At 41.2% G+C, this 13,896-nt stretch overlaps 2 protein-coding genes across 2 annotated transcripts in view; one reads left to right on the top strand and one right to left on the bottom strand.

Moving 5' to 3' along the window:
- The window catches only part of LOC109480466 (estradiol 17-beta-dehydrogenase 8-like), a 5,517-nt gene extending 2,473 nt beyond the window's left edge, over positions 1-3,044 (bottom strand). The window contains exons 1-5 of the mRNA XM_019782660.1: positions 2,917-3,044; positions 2,013-2,182; positions 1,490-1,639; positions 1,091-1,186; positions 103-188 (exon numbers count right to left, since the gene is read on the bottom strand). Coding sequence (XP_019638219.1) covers positions 103-188; positions 1,091-1,186; positions 1,490-1,639; positions 2,013-2,182; positions 2,917-2,968 — 554 coding nt within the window. The 5' untranslated portion in view covers positions 2,969-3,044. The remainder of the gene's footprint in view (positions 1-102; positions 189-1,090; positions 1,187-1,489; positions 1,640-2,012; positions 2,183-2,916) is intronic.
- Positions 3,045-3,487: 443 nt separating this feature from the next.
- LOC109480577 (nibrin-like) lies at positions 3,488-13,651 on the top strand. Its single transcript, XM_019782807.1, has 17 exons — positions 3,488-3,644; positions 4,367-4,417; positions 5,083-5,165; positions 5,602-5,744; positions 6,177-6,336; positions 6,675-6,778; positions 7,267-7,384; positions 7,719-7,903; positions 8,590-8,681; positions 9,170-9,313; positions 9,710-9,821; positions 10,034-10,751; positions 10,923-11,006; positions 11,519-11,686; positions 12,303-12,422; positions 12,922-12,971; positions 13,428-13,651. Exons 1-17 carry the CDS (start codon positions 3,614-3,616, stop codon positions 13,462-13,464), a joined length of 2,400 nt encoding a protein of 799 aa, XP_019638366.1. The 5' UTR covers positions 3,488-3,613; the 3' UTR covers positions 13,465-13,651.
- Positions 13,652-13,896: the final 245 nt, after the last annotated feature.

The following is a 13,896-nucleotide window of genomic DNA, read 5'->3' as shown; positions in this document are numbered from 1 at the left end:
TATATATATATCACGGCAATACATTTACGCTTCTCTCTCTCCCTCTCTCTTTCTCTCTCTCTCTCAGATTTGTAGATGTGTGTGTAGTTTTATGTAACTCACGCAGTTAGTTCTAATGCGGCTACTTTGGTCAATTGTTGCACGGCCGCTTTTGCCGCTATGTAGCTGGACCACCCTGCTCTTGGCGTCTGTAAAAAAAATTAATAGGTACGTTTTTTATCATAAAAAAATCACAAAGGGAACAAGAAAGGACGCATATGCTCTCACACCGGCTCTACTGCTTGTACGTATTCAAACCTGCCCCCTTTTGCTGTGTTTAACCGCTGTCACCGACCAATCACGTCGCCGCTTACTTTCAGGAGGCAACGTGATTGGCAGGTAATTTCCCCTCCAAAACAAGACGGGAGTATCTGATTGGCTGACGGCTGGCAAAACGCTAACGCAGTGGGGAAGGTAGATATGAATGGTATATTTCAATACTATCGCAAACATGGCAGTTAGAATGGCAGAATTGTGAACTTGTGACATGACAATAAATTCAGTAAGAGACATATTCATAGATGATCGAAAGATGGTACGCCAGTTTATTTGCACTGCTACTGAGGGTCAAATCAAACAAGTTGGCTAGGGCCGTTGTTTGATCTAACGGTGCAAATATCATATGTGTGCTGTTTGTTTTGAACAAAACAATAATTCATTAGAAAGGCAACATTTGCAAGCAAATACATAATGTTTACTCTAACACATTCATATATATGGTGACAGGAGTCTACATCAGCACGTCGGCCTGTACTGCACCTGCGCGAAATCCGTAATACATTGTGCATAGCACTTCCGCAGAATGTCCCATATAAGGTTGTATTCGCGCATATAAGGCTAACACTCCGTCTGTAGTTTCCGAATGTTATGTCGGAAAAAATATCGTCTGCAACAAGCAAAATTCTAATGCAACGTTGACCAAAAATCAACGAAAACCGTGAAAAATCGGGATTCTGCGCAGGCGCAGTACGTTCTGCCGACGTGCTGTCTACACTCCTACTAAAAAATTGCAACATCATGTAACCCAACACCAGTTACCATGGTGACAGACCTCAGCTATTCTGCTGGCAATAGTGATGATGGATCCGTTGTTAACCTTGTTGTCAATCATCGCCCTTGCAGCGGCTTGCATGGTCAGGAACGTCCCCTGGCGATTTAGAAAAGTACGACTTTGAGAACCAAACTATCATATTATTTGTTCAACCTTCATGACCACGTAGATTTCATAATGAAGGCTAATTTTTTGCCAATTTTTTTTATTCGCACGCTCGCATCAGTGTTGAGGTTCCCAGAGGATGTCATCCATATAATCAAATGAACATGGCCTAATAATAATAAAAAAGATTGAAGATACGTAGTATAAGCCCCGACACATGTCTTCCGGGCAACTAAACTAACTTGTTAGTCTATTAACAGTGTGCGTGGACTCACAAGGGGTTAGCAGACAAACCTTGAGATTTAGATCTATCGTGAAGCTGAAGGACTTTTCCGACATGTCCAGGATATTCCCAACCCCCAGGGGAGTCCCTCCTGCGATAGGCGCCACGATACTGGGTGCGGTCTTGTACTCACTGCAGACGACTTTAAACATCTCTTGGACCTATGAAGGGTTTAATAGAATAACGTTAGATGGTATTTGAGACTCTCCTTAAAGCAGTTGGTTCAGTTTAATCGGCGTATTTTAGTACACTAAATCCACAGCTTAAAGCATGTATAAATGTCGAAAATGTTCTTAAGTAGGATTCCGTGCAGTGAATTCTTAGTTAGCTGTTATTTTTATGATTCGTGATAGAAACAAGGGGGACAAAATACAAACGGTTGGTTGATCTGCAATCGACAAATTTCTGTTTTAGAAATCGGTGCCCTTTCATTTATTCATTAATCACATTTTTTTCAAAAAGATATACAAAGAAAGATCGCACACTTCAAATTGAAGTTCGATTCAAAGCACTCATGTTCCAGACGTTTCTTACCGCCTCTGAAGACAACACATCAACTTCATACTCCCGGTGGCTTGTGGGATCGCCCTGCAGTACCGACAAAGTCTCCTTGGCGGCGCTGCTGTTGATGTCGGCAACAACAACCTTGGCTCCTTCCCGAGCAAAGGCCCTGCAGACGGCTCGGCCTATGGCACCACCTCCCCCTGAAAACGTATCATCAGACTTTCGAATCCCATTGCACGAAAAGTGGGATTTCTCACTCACTCACTCACTCACTCACTCACTCACTCACTCACTCACTCACTCACTCACTCACTCACTCACTCACTCACACTCACTCACTCACTCACTCACTCTCACACACACTCACTCACTGGCTCACAGCTCACTCAGTCACTCACTCACTCTCACACTCACTCACTCACTGGCTCACAGCTCACTCACTCACACACTCACTCGCTCACTCACTCACTCACTGGCTCACAGCTCACTCATTCACTCACTCACTCACTCACTCACTCACTCACTCACTCACACACACTCACTCTCACTCACTCACTCTCACACTCACTCACTCACTCACTCACTCACACACTCACTCACTCACACACTAACTCGCTCGTTCACTCACGCACGCGCTCACTCACTCACTCTCACACTCACTCAATCACTCACTCACTCACTCACTCACTGGCTCACAGCTCACTCACTCATTCATTCATTCACTCACTCACCCACTCACTCACTTGTTACAGTACTAAAAACTAAAGAAATTTACAAAAAAAGAAGACATAATTATAAGTGCTCTTCCAATAAAGCCGACCCCGAGCCAAGATGGGATTATACTATAGTAGCTGATTGGGTGACGTCCCTCGCGTTCTCAATACATAGTTATATCACAACGACCCCCTAACATTGGCAATGAGATTCAGCTTACCAGTCACAAGAGCCAACCGCCCCGCCAGCCGCCCTTCTTTACTTTCCGCCATACTTTGTTTAGTTCGTCCTGGCTCTGGTGACCTTTGAATGAGCAGGGAACTTTAATCTCTGCACTCACAGTCGCTCGCTTACGTTAATTACCGTGCCTTAACACAACCAGTTGAGCCACTGTGGATCAATCACGCATGGGGACGCTCGTTTCCCAGTAACCGTCTCTCGGCGGCAAAGTCCCTCGGCGACAAAACCTCCCCTCCGCGGTATAGAGAAGTTTATTGCAAATTACAAACATAAAAGAACAATGAAACAGAGCATAAAGGAACTAAAATCTTCATGAGAAAAGGTAGTTGTCTATAGCCGCATGTCAAAAACTATGTCTAAGGGGTTTGACTTCTCCTTTTTAGACCATGGAAGACGTAATGTCCCACCTTTTCCAAATTTAATGGGTTTTGGGAAGTTAAATGAAGAATGTTGGTATAACTCGCGTCGCTCACCGAAAAAAAATAACGCTGCCGTATCAGAATGAATATCCCTTCCTGTGAATGGTATAACCCTGCTTCCCATGATGCACAGTCACCACGCCATTTTGAGCATTTTCGCGGGAGGCAGTAACTTGCGAAGTCTGACGAAACAGCGAAACTGGACGTGCTTTTTTGAGCCCGAATGTTGGCCTAGCTGGTCTATAGGCTACAGGGAAGATGTGGATCCTTTCCAACACCTCACAACCAGGTTTCTACTCCGTTTGGTGCCCAGCGCACAAGCTATTTTCCAACTTTGGTCCCAGCTCTATATTATTTGCCCCCCCCCTCCCCTGTACAAATTTTACGAAGTTAAAGTTCTTTTAATATTATGCACAGAAAGCTGTTTCTTTCTACTAGATTCTAGAGCTGACGTTGCTTATTTGTATACAACAAGAATAAGTATTTTATCTACACGTATCTCCTAAAGCTAAATACTAGTAATAGACACTAGACATACCCTAATTTTCTTGTTGATAACCATGTTGCATGTATATACATTTGTATCTCAGAGAAATATACCATTGAAGATATGTGAATTACTTTAGAAAAAGTTACCATACATATCATCTTCAGTACTGCTTAGCCTTCTAAAAAGAAGATTACTAGCAGCTGCGCATTAGTACTGTGTGCAAAGTGCAAACAAAGGGTAAGGTAGGGGTGGACGTGGACAAGTGCAAGGACAGGACAAGTGAAATCAGTGGTGCTAGTGTTACACGTATTTACATATGTACAAGGACCGGGAGGCAGCTCAATGCAGCGAAGCCCGTCCCAGCTCTGCTTTGAACTGGGAGATGGACTTCGCCTCCGCCACACTGGGCTCAAGTTCATTCCACTCCTTGATGGTGCGAGGGAAGAACGAGAGCCATATAGTTCTGTACTTTTGCTATGAAGTCCATATAACAATTTTGTGCTTTTAATTTGTATCATCAGATTGTGAATATCATCTCTTGGTCGGCCAAGAATACCAGGTTGGAAGAAAGGGTAAGAATCTTCATACCAAGTACTAAAAATACATGTAACATGTATCAAGTAATACCAGGGAGCCGAATGCGATCAAGGCTGATCAATTTCTATAAATACCACAACGGCTCATTGATCATTAATTGCTGCTCCAAACCCACCCCTAGCTGTTCCAAACCGACAAGACTCAACCATCCCGCATATCAGCTGTCCAGATGTCGGACATTGTATAGAGAGAGATCCTTCTTTCCACAAACAATCAGAGAGTGGAACAGCCTGCCGGCTCACACTGCTCTTAGTAGCAATTTAGAGGACTTCAAGTCCAAGCTGTAATCCCTCCCTTGAAATCTCCATTTCCTTAGTACATTACCCACCCCCCCTTGCGCAGTACACCCAAGAACGACATAATCTTCGACAAGACGAAGGAGGTCGTTTAAGGAAAGAAGAGAAGAAGAAGAGCTTAGAAAAGAATAAATTATAAAGTCATGCCTCAACGTTCAGAGTTTTCAACCAAGGATTGAGGTGTTCATGACTCATTTTTACTAGAACTACATTTTAGAGTGGAACTTTCTAGGCCTAGGAAAAAAAATGTGTTTCCTGTTTCCTGACCGACCCTAAAAAAACTGCCTACTCTACCCCTTGCTTTTTTTTAGCTCTTACAATCACTGTACTGTTTTTTTTTCCAGACTGCCCTATACTGATCACAGGTGATTCGTCCATTAGCCGAAAACATGCAGTGCTCAAAGTGTCCCATGTTGAGCCTAATCTGGTATGTATCTTTGTAATGTTGCAATGGATTTCTCTTGTTTGTATGTATTAGCCTGTAGTGTTGTAGTGTCATAATCCTTCCTATTCCTATCCTTCCCCAAGAAAGTTGATATTTAGTGAGTAGTGGTAGAGGTCTTGATGGGACCTTGAAATTATTTGATTTTTGCTCTGGTTGCTTCTTATGGTACTAGTGCTATAAATCACACTGTATACTAGTATCCGCGGTCACTTCTGCACTGTGAATTTACATTGTATCATTACCGCAATTCGTGGACAGACTTTTTTCTTCTGCACCTGCCATCACCACGTGTAGTCGACATATAGTTCCGTGATTACCGTGAATGTGTCTGAATGTGACCGCGAAATTTTGCTACCATGAATATAAAGTGATTTACAGAGGAACTTCTAGTTTTGATCTGGACATGCTTGGCTCGCAGGGCGACCACAGGAAACTTCCCATCCTGACACTTCAGGATCTCTCCAAGTTTGGAACATCGGTGGGAGACCAGAAGGTCAAAGGTCAGGCCATTCTGAAGAGTGATGATGTCATCACCTTTGGTGCAGCGGTTAGCAAGTGGAAGTAAGTTTTCATTATAGTAATCACGCACTTTAATCATCAATTATTTACTTGTGTATGGAAGTGTGTGTTTTTGTCTCGATTGAGTAGGTTGACAGCACATGGGTCAGAGGAAGATTGACAGGCAGCATGAGGAGTTCAAAAGGTCCAACACAGGAAATATGAGTTAAACACTCTGCAGAGATTTGTAGTTTATTGAGTCCTGTTCGAAGTTTCATTTCGAACAGATACTAACCTGTCTATTTAGTGAAAAATGTTGTTTTTCTTGCACATTAAAGATCCCACCACACTTAACAAGAATAGTAGGGGTCCTTCCTGGTGTGAGTGGTTCAAACCTTACAGTCTGGTCTCGGGGTTGACATGTTTGTACAGTCAAATGTGGTAAATCTTGACAATTATAAGTCATTTTACTCTCTTCGATTTGTCTCCCACCAGAGTTCACTACCAGCCCCTGGTTGTGACCTCCTCCATGCTGGAAGCCTCACTGAAGAAGAAACTCAAGCAGCTTCTCCTAAGGCTGGGCGGCCATCTTGTCCCTGAGTGGAACAAGGAATGTACTCACCTTGTCATGTCCAATGTCAAGGTCACTGTCAAGGTGATTCATTACTGTTACTTTCAGGTGGAAGTATTGCTTTGGGTGGCTGAGTTGTGGGTTTGTGTACCCTAGTCCAGACGTAGTGAACATGAAAAAGAAAAATACCTCTGCAAGTCTGAAATCTCTAATTTTTTTCTAGCACTTGTTTTGCCCTCCGTAATTTCTACTTTTATTTATTGCTTGCTAATGACCTTGTAGTTGTCCTATTTGTTTTTATATCTTTTTTTTTCTATTCAGTACTTCTACATGTTTTTTTTTTTACTTTTCTAAAAGAATCTTCACTTTCCTGAAATTTTTAAGGTACTTATTCTCATAAACAACTTCTCCTGCTCACACAGACCATCTCAGCCATGGTGTGCTGTAAGCCTATAGTGACTCCTGGCTTCTTTCACAAGATGGTTGAAGCAGCAACTAGTCGAACACAGATACCAGAGCCTGAGGAGTAAGCCTGTTTTATATTTTTCTCAATAAGTGTATGCCACATCCAATAGTTAACATTTTATTCCTTTTTTTTTTATAACTGCCAGATATGTGATGCCATGCAGGGCTGGAAGTCCTTTTTTCTGCATACCTGCACTGGTACATACAGTCAGAGTTAAAGATTAGCTGCACCAGCTAGACAGTTTCTTTACCTTCCAGTTCATTAGAAAGGAGACATGTTTTGAAACAACTTCCTAGTAGTAATAATAATAAGTTCTCTGCTGTCTTAAATGATGATGAAAATTTAAATACCGGATTCAAGATTTGGGGGAGAGGGAGAGCACTCTTGCTTCATTGCTTGGGGAGAGCCCTGCTGCTTGATACATATTTTTCATGTTTTTCTTTTACATGTATGTCTATAATAATCCAACCCAAAGATATACATGAGAATGATCATTTGCTACACTAGTGTATAAATGTGTGAAGCTGTTTTTCTTTTGTGATTGACAGCTTTGAGCCACCAGTTGCTGAGACAACCATAAATCCGAACGAGGTGTCCTTCAAGTCCAACCGCGAGAGAAGGACACTCTTCAAGAAGTTGAAGTTCATCTTTTTCACACAAAAGCAGGTACAGTAACCTTTCAACCACTTTCTTTACAATTTTATGTTCTTCTCTGGTACTGTGAATTTGCGGAAGTACATAGTGAATTTCCTGACATGTTCGCACATGCTGGCCTTTTGCAGAATTTATAAAACGGCAAAGTTCTTGAGTCGTGGACCCTAGTCTAGTAGATGCCGTCCTCCATAGTTACCGCTGGCTCCCTATTGTCGCTGGCTATACTACTTTTTTTTGAGAAAAGTTAAAAATCAATGCATGCTCGGATGTCATCCATAAAATTAAATCAGTGTGGCCTAATGATGTAAATACTTGTTGAAAGTTTGAAAGGTTTACTTGTTTTCAGCTCAAACACCTTGGACAAGTCGTCAGCATGGGTGGAGGAGAGACTGTTTTGATGGAGGCTCCACCTCCTGACTGGAAGAGCTCATTTCTGGGAGAGGGGGTTGTTGTCATGTCATGTGATCCTCGCACCGTAACCGACGCCCAACAACAGAAGTGGATCAGAGAGAGCACAAGTTTTCTCACAAAGTTGGTTTTTCACTGAAACAATATAAAGAATGTCTTATTGCAATGTATTGTATTATAAGGCCACACCAATTTAATTTCTTGGTTAACGGATTTTTCTAGAAAAATAATGGAGCGGGCGGGCGAAAAAAATAAAAATAAAAACAGGCCTAGGCATCGTATTATGGCCCAAAATGGTACGATAGGAGCCATGAAGTCAACACACCAGGCTGGTTCAAAATTTAAACAATGAATTTTGAACTTTTAATGATACCATTGCATTGAAAGATGGAATAACTGTAACAACTAGGATGAAAAGGTCTGTTTTCAATTGTTCAGGGCAAAATACTAATATGAGCATTTTGCAGTTGATTTTGGATTTTTATTTTTATTTGCAAATCAGAAAAAAATGAAGCGGCGAATCCGTTAACCAAGAAATTAAATTGGTGTGGCCTAATGAACATTCTTAAAAAGACATAATTTCAGATTTTTTTGGGGTGCTTTTATGTTTGCGGCTTTGGCGGTCATGTTTACACTGTACATTGATTGACAGTAGTTTAATTACAAAATATGTCTGCCCTAGTTTTGTCAAATTCTTTTCAAAGGTTCACCTGACATTCTGTAGATTTTCAAATTTTCTGGTTTACTTTTGCAAATGATGCATTACTTTACCTATTTCTGAAAGATGTTTTGACTGGCTGATTGTACAGAAATGCTCGGCGTACCGTCCAGGAGTCAGAGGTGGGTCTGGCCGTGCTGCACTCCTCGGTCGATGCTTACTGTAATCCAGAGATTGACCCGGGTATGATATTGTTTACTTCCAAAAATAGTTTCATAAGGTTGGTAAAGTGTAGGATATAGGAATTTTCTTTTACACAACCAAAGGCGCCACCTACATCGGCTACATATAGCGTCGAGAAGCAGAACTCTAGTCAGAAGCTCTGAGGAAGGTATCTGATAGACACCGAAATGTAAGCACTTGTGTGGGACAATCTTGGTTGTGTAAAACTTTTGTATCCAATATTGTTTACTTTTTACGTCAGATATGTGGCCCATATCCACACAACATTGACAAGCATACAAAACTATATGTAACTGTCAAAACACTATATGAAGTTAAACAGAAAATACTGCCATATGCATTGTGAAAGATGACAGATTAGGCAAAATTTTGTCTGTCATGACAGCAAAATGCAGTCAAATAACAAAAAGACAGGCGCTGGCTACAACACTAGCTGCCACAGTGACTGTACACATATCTGTGACTAAATGTCGTCTGTCACTTGATAGGTTGTCTACTGTTCCAGTCGCAGGCCATCCCATCACAGTCTCTTTCCCAGAGTGCTGAGGTGTACGTGTCAAACACAGAATGCTCTCAGTCCCAGGGCACTGTGCCATCAGGGCGGAGTGTGGTCAGTGACAGTAATGTGTCAGGTGGGTATGACTCCTCTGTAGGCAGACCAAACATTAACAATGGAAGTACGTGCATTTATTTTCCGATTACTCAACAGTAATACATAGGGATAGAGACTTCTGCTGAATGGCCATGGTTAACAGATTAAGATAGAATAAGTTACTGATATCTCTGGCTGAGATCCAGAGACATGACTATTGACTGTGCATCTGATGATGAGCAGTCTTGATTAATGTTAGTCCCCTCTCTTATCAAGTTCCCCTTTATCTATAAACTTTGATATATACTGAGATATGCAGTGCAAACATAATATATCAGTATTTTCTAGGTGCAAAATTCCACATTCAAAATATTTTTACATGTAAATGTTGAAAATCATGTGCATTTTCATACTTTTAAATTATACTCCTACCCAGGCCAGTCCCAGATGCAGGCGGGGACAAGCCAACAGTCGTCACGACCCAAGAAGCCAACCAACCAGAAAAACACTCTGATGAGTTACTTTGGACCTTCTTCTTCCAAAAAAAGGTAACCAGACAGACCTTTTAGATAGAAGACCACAGCCTGATACTTGAGATTTAATTTTGAGTACTAGAAACTACAATACTATTATACTGTGAATCATGAAATATTTGATATGCTTTTAAGTTATTTTGCTGTCAAAAATTGAATGAATTTATAGTACTATGAGTGTATACTGTAACCAGCACGTTTCACCAACCTCAGTCTTTATTTCACAGGGTCAGGGAGGATTCAGAGGCAACTGAAGACTCGGAGGCCAAACAACAACGTAGGACGGAGGACAGCACAGAAATTACTGAGACTCCAAACACAAACGTGGAAGTGAGCGAAAAGAAGATTGAGATCAAACAAGAAAGATCGCCAATCCCGGCAACATCCTCCAAGACTGTACCACAAAAAGAGACAAATGTGGAAGCTAAGAAAACTCACCCACCTAAAGTAAAAGTAGAGGTATTGACACCTAGACAGCCAGAGGCAAAACAGACAGAAGAAAACGTGTCTTCAGATGAAGAAGAGGATCTTTTCGGACACGGACCCAAGAGGGAGAGAAGACGGCGAGAGATAGCTGGTTGGGAGGACGACGATCCTTTTGAGATGAGACCTAGTAAGAAAGAAGCTAACGAGACATGTGATGATGCAGTGGAGGAGAGAGGACAGGGGGAGGGCATGGTCAGAAGCCATGGCAACAGTAACTATGGCAACAGGGAGAGAGACAAACAGCATGCTGGCTGGGACAGTGACGATTCCCTTGAGATGGGACCAAGAAAGCAGGAAACAAAAGAGGCAAAATCTGAGGTAGTGGAGGAGATTGGACAAGGGGAGGGGGTGGTCGGTAGCCATGGCAACCGGAAGAGACCAAGAGAAGAGGAAGAGGGGGAGGATGAGCAATGGAGAAAAACTGTGAAGCAGCAGAAGCCAGATTTGTCTGTTCAGCCGGTATGTTGCTGTCGTCTTTTGGTTTCTGTTGGGTTTCTTTTGAATTTGAATGATACAATGTATGTTAAGTCTGTTAAGTTATTTTGCAATAGATTATTACAATCATTATCATCTGATGTATCTGGTGTTGATTCAAATTTATACAAAATATCCTGTTTACATCATGAACAGACATCTACAGCACGTAATGGAGCCTCTGCTGCAGAGGAAGATACAGAAAGAAAGACTACAACTTCCAAGATAAAGTTGGACATGGTTTGTAGAAAACTTTATTTTAGTATCCAAGTAGCATTTTTCCCTGTGGCCAGTAGAGGCCAAAGGTAGTATTAACTTATAAAACTTTGAAATGGAAAACATGGTGTTGTACATGTATGGGACAAACTGACAGAAATGCAGCAGGTCAAGCCTTATTCTGTTAGGCCAGAATGACTTAATTTTATGGATTGACATCCTCTGAAGGCCCTCAATCTAGTGCACCCCCCTGTTCTTGACTTCTGTGGAGCCTTGGCAAATTCAGGTACAGCCTGCATCTTGAAGGAAAGGAGCTAGGTACTTATTATGAGTGTCAAGTGATATTTATTTGGGCATATTAGTTTCTACATGGTCATGCAGTTTAAGGTAACTTTTTATAAGAGAACAATGTTGGGGCATGCTATGTGGTCTTAGATTCTATCCTACAACCTTAAGATATGATTATGAGTCAGTGGAGTCCCTAACAAGACCACCCTGCCTCTTTGAACCCACGTGATGTTCTTGCGATGTTTCAGAACCTGCCCTCCTGTGGTCAGCTGGAGGAAGACCAGCCATCCAACCTGACCACAGTTGACGTGGTGTCCCTGGTAGTGAGAAAGGCTCGCCCTGCCCAGCCCAGATACACGGAGGATGCACACGACCCCAACAAAACACCCGTCAAGAACTTCAAGAAGTTCAGGAAGGTCTGTGCTTTTTTTTTTAGTGTTCAGAAAATGTAATCTATGAATTCAGAAGTGTTGACATTTCTGTGTCATTCTGTTTTGCTATCAGTATAGCCAGTATACATGTACCGGTAACTGCCCTTCAGTGTAACACACCTTTCCAGCTTTTAAAGCTTTCTACCGGTACTTATAGTGATGATGTCTCAATTTTACATTCCGTGTACTTTGTGGCAACAAGTTACACTTTACGAGTTACACTTTTCTTTGAAAATACAACTTTTTGAACATCTCCATTCTACAGAATCTTAAGTTTGATTGTTTTTCACGGAATTGTTGCCCCTAGAGCCTGTGTCACTTTCCCATAAGCAACCAACTTCTCAGTTGGATGTTGGAAGATTCTGTAAAAACTATGGACTATGTATCACTGGATGGCAGTACAAACAGACGTGGCAAAATGTTCAAAATGTTAGGAGCACATACAATGACGTACTCTCACACATGGCCGCCATCCTGTTTCTTCTTTGTTTGTATTCTTCTTAGAACCTGAATGAATTTGACTCTGGAAACTGGATTTTTGTGCTTCACTCTTTCCAATCCTGTCCTCTCATATGGCCACTATCTTGTATCTCTTTCTTAGGTTCCGTATGTTGGGATGGAGAGAGCCCTGCCTCGCATCATCGGGGGTAACGACCTGGTGGTCCATGTTCCCACCAGGATCAGTAATGAGATGCACAACTTCTGGCTGGATGAGATGGAGGTGGGTTAAGTCAAAACTACTTCTGAGTCTCATGTTAGGCCTCAAATTAATAGTTGTTTCTGTTTTCAGCCCTGAAAAACTACAGTTTCTCTTTTTTTCCTTTGCCAAGAAGGTAATGTTTTTTACCGAGTACTACTGTAACTGTGTGAGGATGCAGGTGTCAGACCGGAAGACCTGCCCAGTGGTATGGAGGATAGGGAGGGCTGGTAGGAAAAGAGTCATGAACATCCGTGAAACTCTCACGACAAGACTACTGTAGATTATAAGTAGATTATCAGGCAATGACATCACAGTGAGCATGGCACCCAATTCGGAAACCATCACCATGCATGGTTTACAAAAAGACATGGTTTGAAAAGCAAACAGTGCTTTGATCATCGTACAGTTGCAAGATATTGCAGCCATAGTAACTGTTGAATTCTTCTTCTTTGGAGTCCTTTGTAGTCAAAGATGACTGTCTTCATCCTTATTTTACTAATAAGTACATAAATCTTTACAGGATGAGAGTCAAAGGGCAAAGGAAGAGGAAGAAGAAGATGACCTCTTTAAGTGAGTTCTCCTGAAATTCCTTGATGACTTAATTTGTGAAATTTATTCTTACTTCAGAATTGTTTTATTATTGTTAGTAGTTAAGTGTTTCATACAGGTAGTCACTCACTCACACTATCCTGGTTTAGATTATTCTGCTGCCGGTTTAGTATGGAGCAACTTTAAACTGTACAAATGTAATTTCCACTGCAAGAAATCGAACATACTAAAGTTTATGACTGTATAGAACTCAAGTCTTTGTCAAAAAATGAGCAATCCACCACTTCTGTGACGTCATGTTATGCAGCTAACACACATCATACTTTGCAGAAAATCTGTGGTTCTCCGTCTTTGTTGAGGGATGGTTGCAACTCTTATGTAGATGGTCTGTTTAATTCCTCGTATAAAAAAGTATTTTTATTTTTGTAGTATTTCCCAAGCACTTGCTTAACTTTGTTACATTTTTTATGGTTGCAGATTCGATTTCAACCAGAAGAAGAAGACAAGAAAGTGATGAAAATTTCAGCTCAAATGTAACTTGTGCAGATCTGTAGGTCTACATTCACATGTATCTCCAACACTAAGCATACTCAGACATATGTTTATAAACCTGTCCAAGGTTTAGAGAGATTATAAAACACTGAGAGGTCTACATGGAAATGGGTTCATGATTCTAATTGTGCATTAATTATAACACCAGCTGGAAGTCTTAGATGACTAAGTTCTAATTTGTCTAGACCATGCTTATCCATGTACATGTATATGTCCAGATATGTTTTGTATTACCCACACTTTGCAAACTTTGCAAAATTAACATTTTTGTTAAGTTAATTGTATTGGTAAAGCAAAACAACCTATAAGACAGTCTGTAAAGCCTGAGAGAAATCTTCAGATCAAAGAGTTTTGTAAACCGTCCACAAATACAGACATTTATATATTACATTAG

The sequence above is a fragment of the Branchiostoma belcheri genome, unplaced genomic scaffold, assembly GCF_001625305.1.
Source record: "Branchiostoma belcheri isolate BF01 breed outbred unplaced genomic scaffold, Haploidv18h27 scaffold51, whole genome shotgun sequence".
NCBI lineage: Eukaryota > Metazoa > Chordata > Leptocardii > Amphioxiformes > Branchiostomatidae > Branchiostoma > Branchiostoma belcheri.
The sequence above is the reverse complement of the archived record's forward strand: the minus strand, read 5'-3'. Positions and strand labels throughout refer to the sequence as shown.